The sequence below is a fragment of the Symphodus melops genome (assembly GCF_947650265.1).
Source record: "Symphodus melops genome assembly, chromosome: 3".
NCBI classification, from domain to species: domain Eukaryota; kingdom Metazoa; phylum Chordata; class Actinopteri; order Labriformes; family Labridae; genus Symphodus; species Symphodus melops.
This window is the reverse complement of record NC_136693.1, coordinates 29,704,577-29,722,070: the sequence shown is the minus strand read 5'-3', so window position 1 is coordinate 29,722,070 and position 17,494 is coordinate 29,704,577. Positions and strand designations below refer to the sequence as shown.

General features: G+C 44.8%; 2 protein-coding genes across 2 annotated transcripts in view; both read left to right on the top strand.

Annotated features, from left to right (window-relative positions):
• The window catches only part of mtss1lb (MTSS I-BAR domain containing 2b), a 223,060-nt gene that overhangs the window by 169,914 nt on the left and 35,652 nt on the right, over positions 1-17,494 (top strand). The gene's annotated exons all lie outside the window — the stretch shown is intronic.
• LOC306821220 (neural-cadherin) overlaps positions 5,115-17,494 on the top strand; it is a 243,339-nt gene continuing 230,959 nt past the window's right edge. The window contains exon 1 of the mRNA XM_079339503.1: positions 5,115-6,421. Coding sequence (XP_079195629.1) covers positions 5,383-6,421 — 1,039 coding nt within the window. The 5' untranslated portion in view covers positions 5,115-5,382. The remainder of the gene's footprint in view (positions 6,422-17,494) is intronic.

Below are 17,494 nucleotides of genomic sequence, written 5' to 3'. Positions count from 1 at the left end.
GGTACGGTGTAACAAGTCGTTTTAATAAACAACTAAATAAACAATGTACGGTGAAAGGTGCAAAGTCCTCGCTCTCCAGTGAACGGTGAAGGTGCGTGAAATCCCAGTGACAGTACTCAATTCCCAAAACGCGTGATGTGAAGACTTGAACGGAAGAGCAGCAGACAGGCAGGCAGGCAGGCGAGCAGGAGTGAATATGAACTGCTGATGAGCAAGGGAAAAAACACGAGGGGTTAAGCACAGGAATCTTCAACAAGAAAAACCTTGTCAAACAAAGTACGGGAGCCAAGATACTATTTACCACTTGTGTTGACAATAATCCGGCAGGGAGTGGTTGACCAGACCAGGTATATATAGACAGGAGGTTGATGAGAAGATGACATACAGCTGGGCTGCCACCGCTGATTGCAACAAGACACATGGGGTGAGAACCAGGAGGAGCAAGACAGACAACACACAAGTGGGAGGGCACTATACTGAACAGAATCATAACAAACCCTCCCCTTCTTGCTGCCAAACCTCCTTTATGTGGCTCTGCAGTGATTTTATTTTGGGCTCTACGGACTCCAGAGCTGATGTATGTTAAAATATCTGTTGCTTTACCGACTGGAATATGCGACTCTTCCAGAGATGGTCTGAGGAGCTTTATGTAACACAGACAGACTCAGGACAACAATATGAAAGAGCAAACCGCTACAGGGGAGGCTTTTTTACATATCGAGGTTATTTTAAATCCGGCAGAGACACACACACACACGCACACACACACACGCGCACACACACACACACACAGAGACAGGACGAGATGAGGCGCAGATGATGATTCAGTCTGGTGCACGCTGGGCTTTTGTCACCGCCACAGAGACGAATATTAAACCACAGTCAGGCTGTAACAGCTGACCACATCTATCTGTCTGCGGCTTTCTGTTCCTGCCTCTCCTCTGGAAATGAGTCACATGACATGACCAAGAAACATCGTGTCTTATTGCTTGATTGTTTAACAATTTCAAATTGGGTTGAATGAAAGAACAGGACAAATCCAATCTAAATAACACAACAGAGCGCACTATTACGTTTAACGACACAACAAATAGCAACATGGGGATTTGCAGCCAAAAGTGCTTTCACTAAATGTTTCATGCTCCTTAAATTAGACGACACATCAAGCCTGAAATACTCCCAAAGAGACCCCTTCCACGTTTGATTACAAAGAAACTGAAGAAATGATTTTACCAGCTGACATTATTATTTACACCAAGGTACAAATCACAAACGTTTAAAGGAGCAGTCGTCATTTTATATAATACACGTCTGAGCTTTTAAGTCAAATCATTAAGACGGGGAAATATTCAGATTCACTTCAATCAGGAGAGATAAGTAAATGCATCAAAGACACTTTTTATTTGAGGTATGTGATGTTTAATTACTGTGAGAGACGTCTCTCCCTGAGCGGCTGCGGGATCGTGACAAATGTTTAGTAGAATCATTCAATTCCCCATATTGGTGCAAACATTTGCTCAAAAGAAAAAAAAAAAAAAGTTTTCTAGTGCCAACAAACATCCATGTAGATGAATGACATTTAAAAACCTGAGAGGATTTCTCTCTTTGGATCTGACAGCTGCTAAAAGCTGGAAGGTGGTCGCCCTCACGTGACCTTGAGAAAAAGCAGGGGACTTTTTAACGACGGGACATCATCACTTTGTGACTTCTGAAACTTCTCGACCCAACGTGTCTTTAATTTAATCGATGCCTCGTCCAGAGCTCTGCAGAAAATTAAATGAAGGTTTATTTCACAATCTGAGCAATAATGAAAGATCAGTGACCGTCTAACCTGCAATACCTGACATGTGATCTGCTGCTTTTTTATTGCGTGTACTGTGTGTGTGTGTGTGTGTGTGTGTGTGTGTGTGTGTGTGTGTGTGTGTGTGTGTGTGTGTGTGTGTAGCCTACAGCATGAACAAATGATTCACTGATCTTTATTTCAAGCAGCATTATTAAACATCAGTTTGACTGAATGGTAAATAAAGTGCACTTACATTTTTCTGCAGCTGAAAGCTACAAGATGAGCGCTCTTTTAAAACGGCGTCATCAAACGAACACTGAGCAGTTTTCTGTGACTCTAATGATCTTTGCACACTGAGTCCATTTTTTTTTTTCAGTTGTGCATTTTTCTGATTTGTGGTCCAATATAAAAAACGCAGTCTGAGACAACATGGAGTCATCAAGCAGTGACGATGAGATGCTGATTCTGCATAGAAAGCACTGGGTGCACTTTATGTCATGGCTGTCTAGTTTTGTATTTCATCTTGTCTTAGTTGTTTTAGACGTGTGTGTCGTGTTCATGTGTCGTTTACTTGTTTAGTATTTCCTGTTTTATTTTTTCCAACATGTCCTTGTGCCTCTCTGTGTTTCTTCAGTGTTTAACTTGTAGTTTTCAGTGTTGTCTCGTGTCCTGCCTCTCTGTGCTTCAATCCTGTCTTGATTACCTTGATTGTCCTCACCTGTCTCATTAGTCTCACCTGTGTCTAATTATTAATTAATTAATTATGCTCCAAATCTGATTAGAATCCGATCAAACGGACCGACTGTCCACATTACAAATTGTAAGTGACCAGATCTGATCTGCCTGTTTGTATTGACGTGGTCTGATCCACATTGGTTTCTGGTATCAGGTTACACCCAGGAGCAAAATGGACGACAGAGAAGTGTGATTAATCCTGACTCAAACAATCATGTTGGTTTTGATTCTTGTTGCTTTCTTCCTCTGACCAAAGTTAACTTCCGGCCTGATGGCTCTTCATCGTTAGTGTCGATGGTGTCGCGTTGTGAGTGACACAGAAGACACATTGAAGCGACCGAGACGTTCAGATTGAGTCGGATCTGAAGGAATCAGATTCGAATCACATTTGAAACCGTCTCCGTGTGTGGTTTGAAAAATCAGATCTCATGTGACTTTCTGTGTTCAGACTGCCAAAAAAACAAACTACATACAATCTGGATGTGCTGAAAAGGTTGTTTTTAGATTTGCTTAGTTTAGTGAGAAGACTAGAAAAGAAAAATCCAAGCTGAAGTCCATTAACCGTTCACACACACACACTCACACACACAGAGAAAACAAATCTTTAAAAAAATGCTCCCAACATAAGATTGTAATTGTTTCTAAAAGTGCAACGATTTTAGATGCAATTAACAGACTCAGCGTGCAAAGGCCTTAACATTGGTCCTCTTGGTTATTACGCAGCTGGAGAGCAATTTGTATATTCATTCATTTTCATGGCTGACATCTTTGCCCATCCGGAAATTGATTTTATCATCCAATGTTAAATATATTATAAATCTAATATTTAACTGAGAAACCAACAGAAATGACTGAAGTCTGAGTACGGAACTTAAAGCTCCTGTGAGGAACTTTTAAGTCATGTTGACTCTTGCGCCCCCTGTTGGTCGATCAGATTGTCTTTTCTTGCTGATGATCTCGCACCGTGCATGTGAAGGTTGTATTTATTATAAAACATGGACTGTTCCACATAATGTTTTTAGAGGGTGTTACATCACAACATATCCATGAAGCTCCAAACTTCCCCTGACACAAAACAAATAATCCTAACCATAAATTATTTTCTTTGGTCTACGAGGTGTAATTAAAACACGGTTTGATTATTGCTCTTAAGAATTACTGCTGTCAGTTATTTTCTATGGGGGGAGGGGGGGTCTGCCTGTGGTCTAAGATAATTAGTAATTTGGTAATTAGTACAGATATGATTACGACGTGATCAGCATTTTCCACCTTTGAAAGAAAACTCCTCTGTGCAGGTAAAGCTCTTAAACGAGTCAGATCATTACATCTCTCCGGTGGGTTTAAAGTGTTACAAGTGGGGAAAAAAAACTTCCAGCCGAGCCCACAAGCAACATTATACAACATTTACGCTCATTTATAGTCATTTGTTTTGTAGGCAGGTATTGCATGGCTGCCTGTGTTGTTGACGTATAGAATAATGATGAAGTGTGAAGTCGGGATAATGGCTCAATCATCGACCACATCTTTCTCTGCGGTAACATTATTGTAAAACCTATCTATAATTTCCTAACTGTATGCATCCCATGACACCAAGCTGTTGTGTTCATTGCTGGAAACCTGCAGAGCAGACTCACCTGATTTTAAATGGGATGCAAAACACCGCTGGAAATACACTCCCACACGAAATCAAACTGTGAGCAAAGTTTGGATATGAAGCCCAAAGCTTGTGTCATCCAATGACTGCTGTTTTTGAAACTGAAGAAATCACTCTGCTTGTGCTTTGAAAGGAGGTGCAGCCTGCTTTGGACCCCTGTAACATTATCTGATTTATCAGCAGGGGGCATATAGAGCTGTTGGATCTTTTACATTTGATATTGACAGAGAGACAAAAAAAACCCAGCTCTGGAGTTGTTCGGAGTTTCTGCTTCGAGCTACAACCCCTTATTTTCTCCTTTCCCCCCTGGAGGCGTTTTAAGATGATTGATTTTTACATTATTTTAATCCAATAGCCTGACGTGTTATTGGAAAGGGGAGTGATGGATTTAGACGTGCAAGACTGGGCATTGATCACTGGGAGAGGGGAGGTCGACTTGTTACCCTGAGGATCGCTTTGACACGCAAACAAAAAAGGGCGCACACACACGCGTGCACACTTCTTATGCACTTTTTTTTGGCTGTGGCAGTGTGGGTGTCTGATGGCGTGCACGAGCATGATTCCACTAACAGCTACTGCTGAGAAGTTCATTTTCGAGGAGAAAATCGGTTACTGCTACATCACTTTGTAATGGATGCATCACGCTCTGATGATTAGGAATGCATGCGTAAACCGGTTGGTTCTGTGTGGTTTCCTCGTGATAAAAGCACGAGCATAATTCGTAGTGTAATTGAGCGGCCAAGAAAAATATATATATATAAAGAAAAAAAAAAAAAAGGTCTTAAAGCGAAGCCGTCTGCGCACAGGGTGCAGCAACTCAAACGCGAGATGGATTAAACATGAGATCGCTTGAAAACAACGCGCGCAGAAGAGCGCGAGGAAGAGAGCGGAGGTAAGCGCGCACTCGAGCGGTAAGAGGCATTTTTTTTTATTTCTAGGACGCGCGCAGTCAGACAGCGCTGCTGGTCAGACAGCACACAGAGGAGAGAGCAGGCGAGGAGGAGGAGGACGCACAACTCACACACACGGAGACAAAGTTCTCCTTTGTCGAGATGAAGTGCTGTGCCAACAAACATCTGCGTTCCCATTTGATGGAAGTGTCGGATCTTATCGGGAAAAAAGGAGAAATATCCCCAAGGAAGGAGAGCACCCATGGATTTGTGTTTGGAACGAGCGCTTTAGTGCAGTGGAGTCAGTGAGGTATCCAGTCATGATTTGGGTCGCGTTTTTACCCTTTGTGGTTTCTTGCGCTTTTGGGAACAGGACCATGGAGCAGGTGCCGTTTTTTCACGGGCATGTATTTGAGAACTCGTCTCCCGGCTCTCGGGTCAACGGGTTGAGCGTCCCGTTAAAGCGCCTGAACTCGAACAGGCTGTGCGGTCCCGGGGAATCCGGATCAGCGGCGACACAGTTTAAACTCCTGGGAGATGGTAGCGAACATTTTCGTGTCTTTGCTCACCACAACCGCGGGCATATTTTGTTGAAGACCTCTGGGGTCCTGGACCGGGAGGACCGGGCTGAATACGCACTCAGTCTTGGATTGTGTTGCGGGCAATGCGTGGGACTCTCCCGGGACGGGGAAGATGAGTCGCCGGTGGTCGCCGAGGTGGCGTCAATAAAGGTGGACGTCCTGGACACCAATGACCACAAGCCCACCTTTCCCGGTGCTGATGTGAAACTTAGCCTGGATGATGCCACTGCGCTCCGCACGGTCATCTACACAGTCAGCGCGCAGGACGACGACAGTGGAAAGAACGCGGAGCTTATCTACTTTGTGCTGCCTAAAAACGGGAGTTTTTACGCGGTGCCGAAAACAGGAGAAATACTCCTCGTGGACTCAATCCTCGGTCTGGACGAGCCGATTAAGTTTGAAGTGTTTGCCCGAGACCGTGGGTGGCCACCTCGCACGAGCCAGAGCGTGGCTGTTGAGATCAACCCTCGGCAGTGGCCCGTGTCGAAACGGAAACCTACACTGCAGAATAAAGTGCACGAGCGAAAGTCCAGGTCACTACTCGAACCAGACAACCCAGTTTTTATCAACGTGTCTGAGGATGCAGGGATCGGGTCAGTGGTGATGAACCTGAGCCCGGTGAGGTTTCAGTCGCCAGCGTTTGAGCTCGTGGAGCCCGACGAGGAGAGCTCCCCGGTCAGCGTGAGCCGTGACAGCGGGGATATAGTCATATCACGGAGACTGGACCGAGAGACTGAGGCACTCGTGGAAATCACTATCAAAGTCCAGGATAAGAGAGGTGAGTAGGAAAGCAAGGACACACGCGTGTGAGAGAGCGAGACGGTGTGCGAAGGAGAGAGAGAGAGAGAGAGAGAGAGAGAGAGAGAGGGAGGAGCAATGGATTTGAAGCTTTGCGCAACATGTGTGTGTACCCTGCGAGTGACGCTGTCTGATGTTTCGGTGTGATTACTTTTAGATTTGTGCGTAAATACGCACCGAGAGAAGCCAGAAGGCCAGTATTCTCTAAAATCGTCTGGGTCGCTTGGTTGTTATATATTTGGACTGGACCCTGGTTTTTACATCGACATGGGCAGGGAACTGGTTAAATCCCCCGTGATGAAAGAAGACAAATAGCATACATGCTTTGTATTGTGTTGACTAACATTTAATCTGCAACACTGTTTTGGGAGATTTAACTAATACTGCCCAGTCAGCAGGGATGCCCGCACCAACACCTTGTCAGCTGTGGTCTGTTGCTGTGCAAAGTCAAGAGAGTGCTAAACTCTGAGGTGACTCCGTTTACACATCTGAGCTCCCAGGCGGCCTTCTTCATCCATGTTGGTCAGAGAAGATACCACACTTTCCCCAGGGGAGAGTCTGGGTGTCAGCAGCAGCAGCAGAGCGCGAGGTGTTTACAGTATAGGTTAAACTGAGTGACATTCATCAGTGTTGATGATGATTCATGCGCTGGGATAAATTAGGGTAGAGGGGTTGTGTCTGCTGCAGCTGCCAGCAGCAACAGATGCTCGGATGTCAGGGGAGAAGAGTCGCGCGCATCGGCCACCTCTCCAACAGGTTAATTATCACCTGCGGGTAGAGCAGAGCGCGAGCAGACCGACAGACAGACAGGTAACATGCAGCCCCGTTACAATTAATGTTTGCACATGTGAAGGGATAAGACACTCTATACGTGTTCAGAGGGACGGTGAGGGGTTTTGTTGGATCCCCATTAGCGCCAACACAGCCAGACGTTGTTTTTCTCGGGGTCCGCTGTTTACATGGCATGCACCCCCTTTAAGATGAGCCACCCTTGGTGCTACCAAATGTGCTATATCTGCTATATTGCTTTGTCAGAGAGGAAATGAGGCTTATTCAGTGTGTGTTGCATCTCCTTTTCAATATTGGAGAAAAACAATATACACAGGAGTGAAGACACGTGAGGAGTGGAGACAGAAAGCACTGATGTCAACTAGAGATGCTTGGTGTTAGCTGCAGAGCGGCACACAGATGCAGTAAACCCAGCTTTGCATTGTGCTGGCTGCACAAACAGGAAGCAGCGAGGGTGACAGATCATGTGTAGAGGTTGTTGTTCCATCTCGCCTGAATGTCTTCATGGAGACGATTTGTGAACACTTCGGTCTGAACGTCTTCAAAGTGAGGGCGTACGAGTTAAGATGATTCAAAGTGGTCAATATCGGACCCGATGACGATATCAGATCGGTTCTGTCTCGTTTCTGCAACTAGCAGGAACTGCATTTTTTTTTCTCTGAAGTGACATCACAGGAGAGATTTACTGTTTAGGTTAAACGCCAATGCTCACATGCTTTTATAAAGACGATGTTTGAGAGCTCTTGTTTCCTTTTTGTGGATGAATGTTTGCTCCCTTTAACATCAGGAGTTCATTTTGCTGGACCGTCAAAACCCTGTAGCGTATGGCGGCGCAGGTAGTCTAGTGGTTACTGTACGTCGCACGCTCTGTGTGCAAAAGGCTGTAGTACTCATTCAGCGGTTGTGGGTTCGAATCTGCCGTCCAGCTGTCCGATCTAATGGAAGGCCCAAAAACCATCAACTTTTGCAATCATGACTCCCCGGCTTGATGTCAGTCGACCTTTCTGGAAACTTCACTGGAAAAAGCAGTTCCACAGCTTGTTCCATTAAGCCCAGTTAACAGCATTTGACTGGTGGAGTGACCCGATCAATGCGACCTATTGGTCTCTGTAATGTGAACTATCCTGATGCGGAAAAGTAGCTGAGCCGGCTTTTGGCACTCGGCGCTAATTTACTCTCAAAGCAACGCTCGCCATTTGTTACAATCACTGCACAACACATCGATACTGATGGAGGACTACGCATGGTCAATGTTAAATGTGACTCTTCCTCCGAGGTGAGCTTCGGATTGAGATGTAATTTATGTTCAGAGCTGCTTTTTGATTTCAGGGAGGCACTCAGTCGAGACTTCAAATTCAGCCGATATTCAAACACGGTCAGTCAATTAAAAGCGTCTGCAGCTACTGTTTTCCCTGCGTCCCGTCAGAAGTGACACTGGTTGCATCTTTTCTGACAGACTGCTGCGTCTTGTAAATTAATGGAAATCAAACAAACAGAGGAGACAGCTCAAATTACGTTCCTGTCAAGAGTGACTTTCCCGGATATCTGGTGGAGGAGGAAGAAAACAAAACACATTTGATCGGCATTTTGTTAAAAGATGTAAAAAATTGTTGAAAAGAAGTGTCGTCTGCATTTTGATGGAATAAAAGTTAAGTGTATGTAATGTGTAATCCAGCTTAATCCGACCACTTATAATAAGGATGAGTTATATATTTAGTGTAAAGGGCTTACTGTGCTTGAAGATTAGCAACACGTTACATATTGTTGCTTATGAGGCCAAATCCCTTCACAGGATGTGCTGCTTCGTGTCACTGAGTCTTCACTCTGTCCTGTGCTGCATGTTCAAACCAACAGTCAAAGGCGGAGTGTTTGAATTTATTCCCATGACTGTTTACTGCATTATACCGTAAGAAAGGAGTTTTCATTTCTGGGCTTAGCGGCGTGTGGTGGTGGGGGGGGGGGGGGGGGGGGGGGGGGGCGAGCTGGGCTGAGCTCGCTGTCTCAGGCGTGAGCACCGCAGCATCAGTTTGGTTGTCGGTGGCTCGGTTGAAGTCCTTTAATCCTTCTGGAGTGGAGAGTCCTGATGGAGCCCCGACCTCCCTCCATCTGCTCGCATTATCCCTGTAATCCCATCTCATTCTCTCTCTCTGTCTGTCTGTCGCTCTCTCTCTCTCTCTCTCTCTCTCTCGCTCTCTCTCTCGCTCTCTCTCTCTCTTAGTTTCTTGCTCGTATTTTTACTCTCACTCCAGGGATTTAGTCTGAGTGGAGCCACAGTTTAACACAGCGAGGGGGGGGGCGGGGGGGGGGAGCGGGTTTCTGACATGATTCTTCGAGAGATGCTTGTGTGTGTGTGTGTGTGTGTGTGTGTGAGAGAGAGAGAGAGAGAGAGAGAGAGGGTTGAAGTGCTGCACATCATGATCTAGATCCCTCCCTCTTGTCTGTCTTTGTGTTTGTCTCCTGCTGAGCTCCACGAGTGTTTGAGTTTCATGTGTGCGTCTCGTTGAATCACTCACATTCAGGCGACTCGGCCTCCATTTTGGGGCACGTTGTTTTTGTCGAGGTCAGGGTTTGAACCGGCGATGAAGCGGTGAGAAGGGGCGAAGCCACGTCTTCGTGACAAAGTGGCATAATACAAAGACTTCCATCTCTGACACAGAAATGTTGATAAAATGTTTGTTTTTTTAATTTTGACCCCAAAAAAAGGGAAAAAAAGGTGCTGAAAATATACTGCAGATACAAACACAGGAGTCCAACACTAAAGCTCCCAAATATAAATATATGTTTGCTAAAAGTGCATCACCAGGGGCACGGCCTTCCAAGCTGCCCGGGCTCTTCTTCAGGTGTTTTTAAAGTGTTTTACTGCAGGAACCTGCTGTTAATAGAAATGTGAGTTTTCAAATACAATAAATTCAGACATAGAAGCGTAAAAAGATTTTCCTAGTAAAAAGTCTCTTGTGTCACCTGCATAAAACACCTGAGTGTTTCTTTCACAAGGTCATGAATAAAGAACCAAAACAGACAAACATTTCATATTCATAAATTCATGAGCTGTAATTAAAAAGGAGCCGAGTGGAGCTTCTGAATAGAAGAAAGGCAGGCGGATGAATATCCTCGCATCATGTGTACATAAACCAACTGTACTTCCAGTAACTTATTATACAGACTCCAGTCTCTATGGGGACCTGGTTTGTAGGAGACCTTTCCTTCTTTATGGGACCAACACATGTCACAGTGTTGTTGTGAAATGCTTAAAGAAAACAGCAGATGGAAGATCAACACAGTAAACCAGGTTCGAAGTCAAACAGGTTAGTAACATGATGGGATAAAAAAAAAAGAGAGCGTCCCAGATCAGCTGAGTCTGGAGCGAGGACGTGGGAGGATTCGACTCGTTTCAGAGAATCTAAAGAGATGTGAGATCTGCACAGAAGAACTCTTCTCATCAGCAGTGTCATCACACGTTCTTTGCTTCGCACGGCGTCCATTTGTCAGTCAAAAACGATGTTTGTCAGATGTGTTTCAACTTGAATATTTGTGCAGTATTCATACAGAGACCACTGACACCTTCCAGCGTCAGTCAGACGTGTTACACGCTGTGAGGACAGGTGTGATCTGAATCCAGCGTGAGCTGCCAGACTGACTCAGTCACTGCTTTGCCAACATCAATTTAGAAAAGCTTGTTTTCCCCCGCTTTATATGTGCTATCATTTTTCCTGTTAGTCACGTCGAGCATGAAGACGTGTTTGTCCTTTAATATGTGACGCAGCAGCTGTGGAGCGTTTTACTGTTCCTGTGGACGACAGAAGAAAATAACACCTGTGTTACTTTAATTTAAAGGCCTCAAAATGTCTGTAACTGAAGCTGCCTGCTCACCAAGTGGTCAGATCCCAATGAGCAACTTTATTTAATCAGATTTTCCCAGTCAGCGAAAAAATCCCTATCACCTGTTGAGCCCGGAATTTTTTTTAAAGGTAAGGCATCTCGTTATTTTCACTCATGACACACGATGTGCTTGTGTGGATATTGAACATGCTCTCCATCCAGACTCTTTCATAATGTAGCACGTTGGCCGGTGCCAAACTTATGATCAAGTAGGCATCAAGATGGTTCAAGTAAAAATACAACTCAAGGTTAGACATTCAAAATAAAGCCGTTAAGCAAAATGATCCGGTGACTGTTTCACAATCAAGATTGCCAACATGTGCACTTTTTAGCATTGATGTTGCATCTTAAAAAATCGTCTCAGACACCAGTACTTCTCAGTTACATTTCATTTAAGCTCTTTAGATAAGGCACCTTACGTGACAATAACTTTTTTATTTATTTATTTTCACACAGGAACCAAACCTAGATCTCCTAAGTGTGAGTCCTGTGTTTGTTTGACCAGCCTCATCCATCGACCCCAACCAGCAAACAGCCCACGAGGATGTGCGAAAAAAAAATGAAGCCCCTCGAGTGTCACCATCGTTAGGCTCCATTACACCTCTGAGGAAAACTAATGGGTGATGTCTCTGAGACTATGTCCATGTTTTATTCAGTCCATGATTTCCCCTGTCCACCCCTAAAGGGCTTTCACCTTCTTCATACTGCTCCACCTGCTTTTAATGGCACATCAAAACAATTAGCCAGAGCACAGTGAAGTGACGCCGGAGCGCTTTGGGCTGATGAGATGGGAGTGAGTTATGGTTGGGGTCCGTGCTTGTTAGCCGAGCCGTCTTCCAGTGTCACCGTGGTAATCCTGGGATTTGACTGTGCTTGTGTTTAAAAGCAGGAGGAGAAAAATCCCGACAAGGGGAAAATTCAGCGTCACTCTCTGTTGTTGAACATGCTACACAAACACAGGCTGAATTACACACACACGCACAAACAGGATCCTGATGGACATGCACTGATGGAGAGTTGTCAAAGTGCTGCGGCTGCACACAGCTGGTGTGTGTGTGTGTGTGTGTGTGTTGGGGGGGGGGGGGGGGTGTTTGGTGCCTTGGGTATTTCCCACAACCTCACCATGTGATACGTGTCACGATATGAATTGAATTCCCTTTAACGGCTCTTTTTTGTTGAGCGGACACATTTGCGTCTTTCGGCGGTGGCTTGGACGGCACACACTGAGCGTGTGCAGCGAGCCTGGCTGTTGTTGCTAACTTCCTGTCACATGTTCACATTGGTCGTGTTGCTGCTGTGTTGGACGACTCGTGTCCAACTCCAGACTGGTGTTTGTGAAAGTAAAGTAACGAGTCTTTGTAAACGGCCTCGATGGCTTTAGGCTGTATGGATACTGTAAAATGTGCATCGATAGACGTGTCAGCGAGGAGCTCATGAGGATATATTGAGCACAGGCCGAGTACAGACTGAGCTACATGAGAAAGAAAACTAGTAAATACACCAACACTTTGTCCAGTTTCTAGGAACTCAGGGGGCAAATGTCTGTTGTCTCTTCTACTGTCAAATCAAGACTAGTGTGTGTGTGTGTGTGTGTGTGTGTGCGTGCACAACATGTATCAGCGTGCTGGTTTTGGATCCTGATTAATGAAGAGAACAGCTGGATTTAATCAAGACAACTGTCTGTTGATCTGACACAGATCTCTTCCACAAACAGTCACACGCACAGATTGTCTCACGCAGAGTAACGTCATATTTGACAAACACTGCTCATACACCAAAAAATAAACAAACTGTGATTTATTGCGAGCGCCAGGTTGCCAAATTGCCGTCCGTACTGAGACAGATGGCAGCGAGAGAAGCCTGTTAGCTGCATATGTTAGCCGTCTTTTGTTGCTCAGGAGGTAACAGTATGTATGCACCCTTTCAAGCAGCTCCTATACAGACACACAATAAAGCGCACATGCATGGTTAGCTGTGGTAACCCTGCACACAAACCCCATGGAGAGGAACTTGAACGTTTTACGACTGATTTCACTTCACTTGTCTTTCCGTCCCACATCACAGATCCCATCACGAGGCTCGGCTCATCCACAGTCGCTGTTTTCATCAGCACGCTGTCAGGGATCGCCCTTTCTTCATTTTCTTGCGAATTCTTGTTTTTCTTCTTTTTCGCAGTATCGTCGTGTAAATAGTTCATTAAGGAATATCAAATTTAAAAAATCTGGGCGCTGCCATCAAAGCAATTATTCAGCTTCCAGAGGCGTTTCCTATTGCTCTCTTCTCCCGCCACTTCCCTCTCTTCGCCTCTGTCAGTCGGTTCAAAGCCTGCAGAGAAACACACCAGTCAGTTTGCGTTTCCTTTGCTTTCATTCAGATCTGTTACGTCAAGTCTATCGCCAACGTTTTGCCGACTGCCATTAGTAGCAATCCCAATTCTCCATCTTCACAAACTGTCAAATGTGCTGTGGGTTTTTTACTGGCAGCGTTCAGCGGCTGATGCTTGAAGTCGCTGTGAGCACGTAAAGGAATGAGAATAAAGTTACTTTCACTTTAATAGAGCAGGAAAAGCTCATCAGTAAGGAGCATGTAAAGAAGGAAGAGTCCCTTCAATCAATCAATCAAACAATTTTTTGTAAGTTAAGCGCCAAGAAATTGCAAAAAAACCCGCTGCAGTTCGAGGTTGCACTTTTACACATTTGATTTTATGAACAGGGACATGTGACATGTGAGCGTAAATTCAAATAGTCTGTTTGAAATTGAACAACATAAAAAGAGGTACCCAGTTCATTGCGATTAAAAACTATGATTTGAAAATGTGTCAAGCCTTCCGAGCTTTTTAAAACGTGTTTGTATGAAAGTGAAAGCTGAAGTTGAACCCTAACCCTGATCATTAATCAGTCAATCCATCCGTTAGCTCCACCCCTTTTCACTTTTGGGGTTTTAGGGGACCCAAGCTGATCCCTGCTGTCATTGGGCGATAGGCAGGGTTACACGCTGGACTGGTCCCCAGCCAATCACAGGGCTGACATACAGAGACAACCAGAAACTTACGTTCACACCTACGGTCAGTTCAGAGTCAGCGGGTAAACGAACGAGCGTGTGATTGGACTGTGGGAGGAAGCCGGAGAGAACCCACGCCATGCACGAGGAGAACATGCAGACTGCACACAGAGAGGCTCCTGTCAGACGGGGGATTCAAACCAGCACACAATCAATCATCATTTGTTCATAACAAGTGTTACCTCCAGACGCTTTATTCCTCGTGTTCGGAGCAGGCCGTGCATGAGTGGGGACGTCACAGTCCGATGGTGGAGGCTCAAGATGTGGTCTTCTGATGGCGTGTCGGCGTCTTCAGAGAACATTTCCGGACTGTGGAATCAGCTGATGCGGATCGTCTCTTCAGCATCTGAATGTGTCGCCTGCGAAGGGAAAAGGGCTTTGAAAGGTCCGAAGACTGGAAGAGAACTAAACAAACTCAAGATTTGTTCCATTTGAAAAATGAGTAATGATGTTCGTCGTACAGTCAAGGTTTCGACCAATCCGCTGCGAGGATCAGTTAAAGCGCCGCCGTAATGAAATCACTGATATCCGAAATGAGTCAAATCATGTACAAACTTAATAAGCTGTGAATGCACGCCGCTTCTGTCCGTGTGCCTCCATTAACACATTATCTCTCAGCTATTTATGCAGATGTTTCATCTTCACAGCGTGGTTATTCATTCATTTCCACCGGAGAACAGATAAAGCTGGACGGAGACGCCTGTGACTCTCCGTTCCCACTGTTCATGTGAGAGTCCGAAAAAAAAACTCATTATGCAAAATTCATTCTCGTCGGCAGTGAGATTATGTGCCAAGATCAATTTTAATTTCTGAGCAATAAATTATATATTTTTGTGCTTGGCTGTAATGGGATTTGGACTGTTTTACAATTCCACCTTTGCTCCTTTTACTCCAGGCGCGTGCCGCTGAGTTGCCCCTATCATCATCTCTGATACTATTTGATATTTAACATATTTTAGTATTATGGCTGAGTTCAAGCCTTTAGTGTTTGATTCACATCGACCTTCATCATGCTGCTGAAATGTCACTATTATAAATGTAAATCAGCGAGGCGGCTGTAATAAAGTGGTGCTCAGAGCGAGTAGCATCATGTAGCTCAGACGCTTCTTTTTTCTTTTTTTTCCCCTCTCGCCGTTATTTTCCTCTTCACAGACATGACATCCTATCATGTCATTGCAACGAGTCGAAGCGTCCATTTAAAGTTTCAAGAATTATTAAAGAACCTCTCTTAATGCTCAGGGCCTCGAAAGGTGAAGCTGGTGCTTTCAATAAATACTTTATAGTAATTATACGTTTTAGCTCCTCAGCTTAATGCAAAGTGCAGAAAATAGCAGCTGGCTGTAATCGACTCCGGCTGAGAGCTGGTAAAAGCGCTCGTTAAACGGGTGTTGGATAGGAACCAATCTGAGCAGGCTGTATAACTTTGTTTACACACAAAGTGCCGATATAATACTTGAGCGATTTGAGGATGTGGGAGATTAATTGTGATATATCACCACCTGTCAGAGAGTTTTATGTCAGAGTGGAGGCTTATACTGAAAAAGGTGGAGATGAAGTTAAAGTAGAACTGTGTGCAGGTCCACTGTTCTTTGAGGTTGATTAATTCTTGTGTTTCACACTGGGTGAGTTGATGTGCTTTGAATAACCTGACATGTAAAATGGAAAACCTGTTTTAATAGTGGTTTGCCAAAAAGAAAACAAAAACAGCACGAACGCTGATTTTCAAAATGATTATCTGAAAGAAAGAAAAAAACAAACCTGGGAGATCGTGATTCAGACAGCTGCCATCGCGCATGATCCAGACTGTTCTTTCTGGAGCCAATCACAGCTGTCATTCGGCGGGAGGCGGGGTTACACTCTGGACTGATCACCAGCCAATCACAGGGCTGACACACAGAGACAACCAACCACACTCACACTCACATCTAAATAACCTAACGAGCATGTGTTTGGACTGTGGGAGGAAGTCTGAAGAGAACCCGCACATGCTCAGATACTGTCAGGTGCACAGGGATTCAAACCAGGAACCTTCCTGCTGTGAGACAACAGCGTTAACCCCTGCAGCACCGTGCGGCCCAGAGCGAAGCAAAAAAACATCTGCAGAGAAACAATCTGAAGTTGAGATAAAGAAAAACCGTGCAGCCAGATCAGACAATGATCCAAAGGAAACAAAACCACTGAAAATGTCCCGGTCGCATGTTCATATCAAGGTGTTTGATTCCCATTATGGTGATAATGGAATATTTCTTTTGTTTTTACATTCCTAACGAGCATCGTGTTAGCAGCACAATCCCAAATGTAGCCTACAAGCTAACTTTGCCAACACTGGCAAGCAGAATAAGAACAGACAGCAACCTGGGAATCAGAGCGGAATAATTCAGCATTTGAAATATACAGAATAACAGATATCATCATTTCAAGGAAAACACCTTTGTTGCTTGGATGTTTCCATCACTCGATTGTTCCAACAATCAACACGACGCCTGCTTCAAAAGTCTGACGGCGCTTTGGTCTTTGATTGGTTGATTAAAAGCTGCCAGACGAGCTCGCTCTCCACTCTCACTCTGAGCTTGATTACAACCCGATTGCTTTCCATGAGCAGATATTTTCCGGAAGATAGAAAGACAATGCTCTGTTATTATTTTGGTTTCCAAACATGCCCGTAAGATATTTGCGTGTGACATCACCCCGGGGAGGATGAAGGGCGCTCGAGGAAGCAGTCAAACTAACAGGTTTAATTGCACTGGAGGCAAAGAGCGTGCACGCCGCTGCCTTTGTTTTCCCTGAAAGTCAGAACACTGTCAAACTCATCAGCTGTTTACTCTGATACTAATTAGGCAAAGTGAATGTGCTCGGCAGCATCCACACGAAGGTTTTAAATGTGTTAAATGAGGCTCCCTTTATCAAAATAGAACAGGCAGGAGGAGAGTCCGACCGTGTTCACGCAAGACTCTCGTTTGTCCAAACAAATAAGCTGAGGAGAAAATGGCTCAAGGGTTCAAAATAATTAGCTGAAAGCAGCTCGGGATGAGAACGGCTGAGAGACCGCTGAAGCTGCTTCACCTCTGCGGATTTCAACGTGTCACTCTTTTTCAACAGAGGCTTTAACCCTTTACACCCCACCGCAAACTTTGTGTCTGTCTGCACCGAGCATCTGTGGACTTAATCCGACTCAACATGTACATCAAATCAAACAAATAAAATGGACAAACTCATCACCTGTCACCTGAAAAAAGAGCACTCCAACATTTTCCTCCTGTGGAAGCTTGAATTAGCAGACAGGACCTTTATGTATTATTATTTAAATGAAGGCAACACAAGAGAC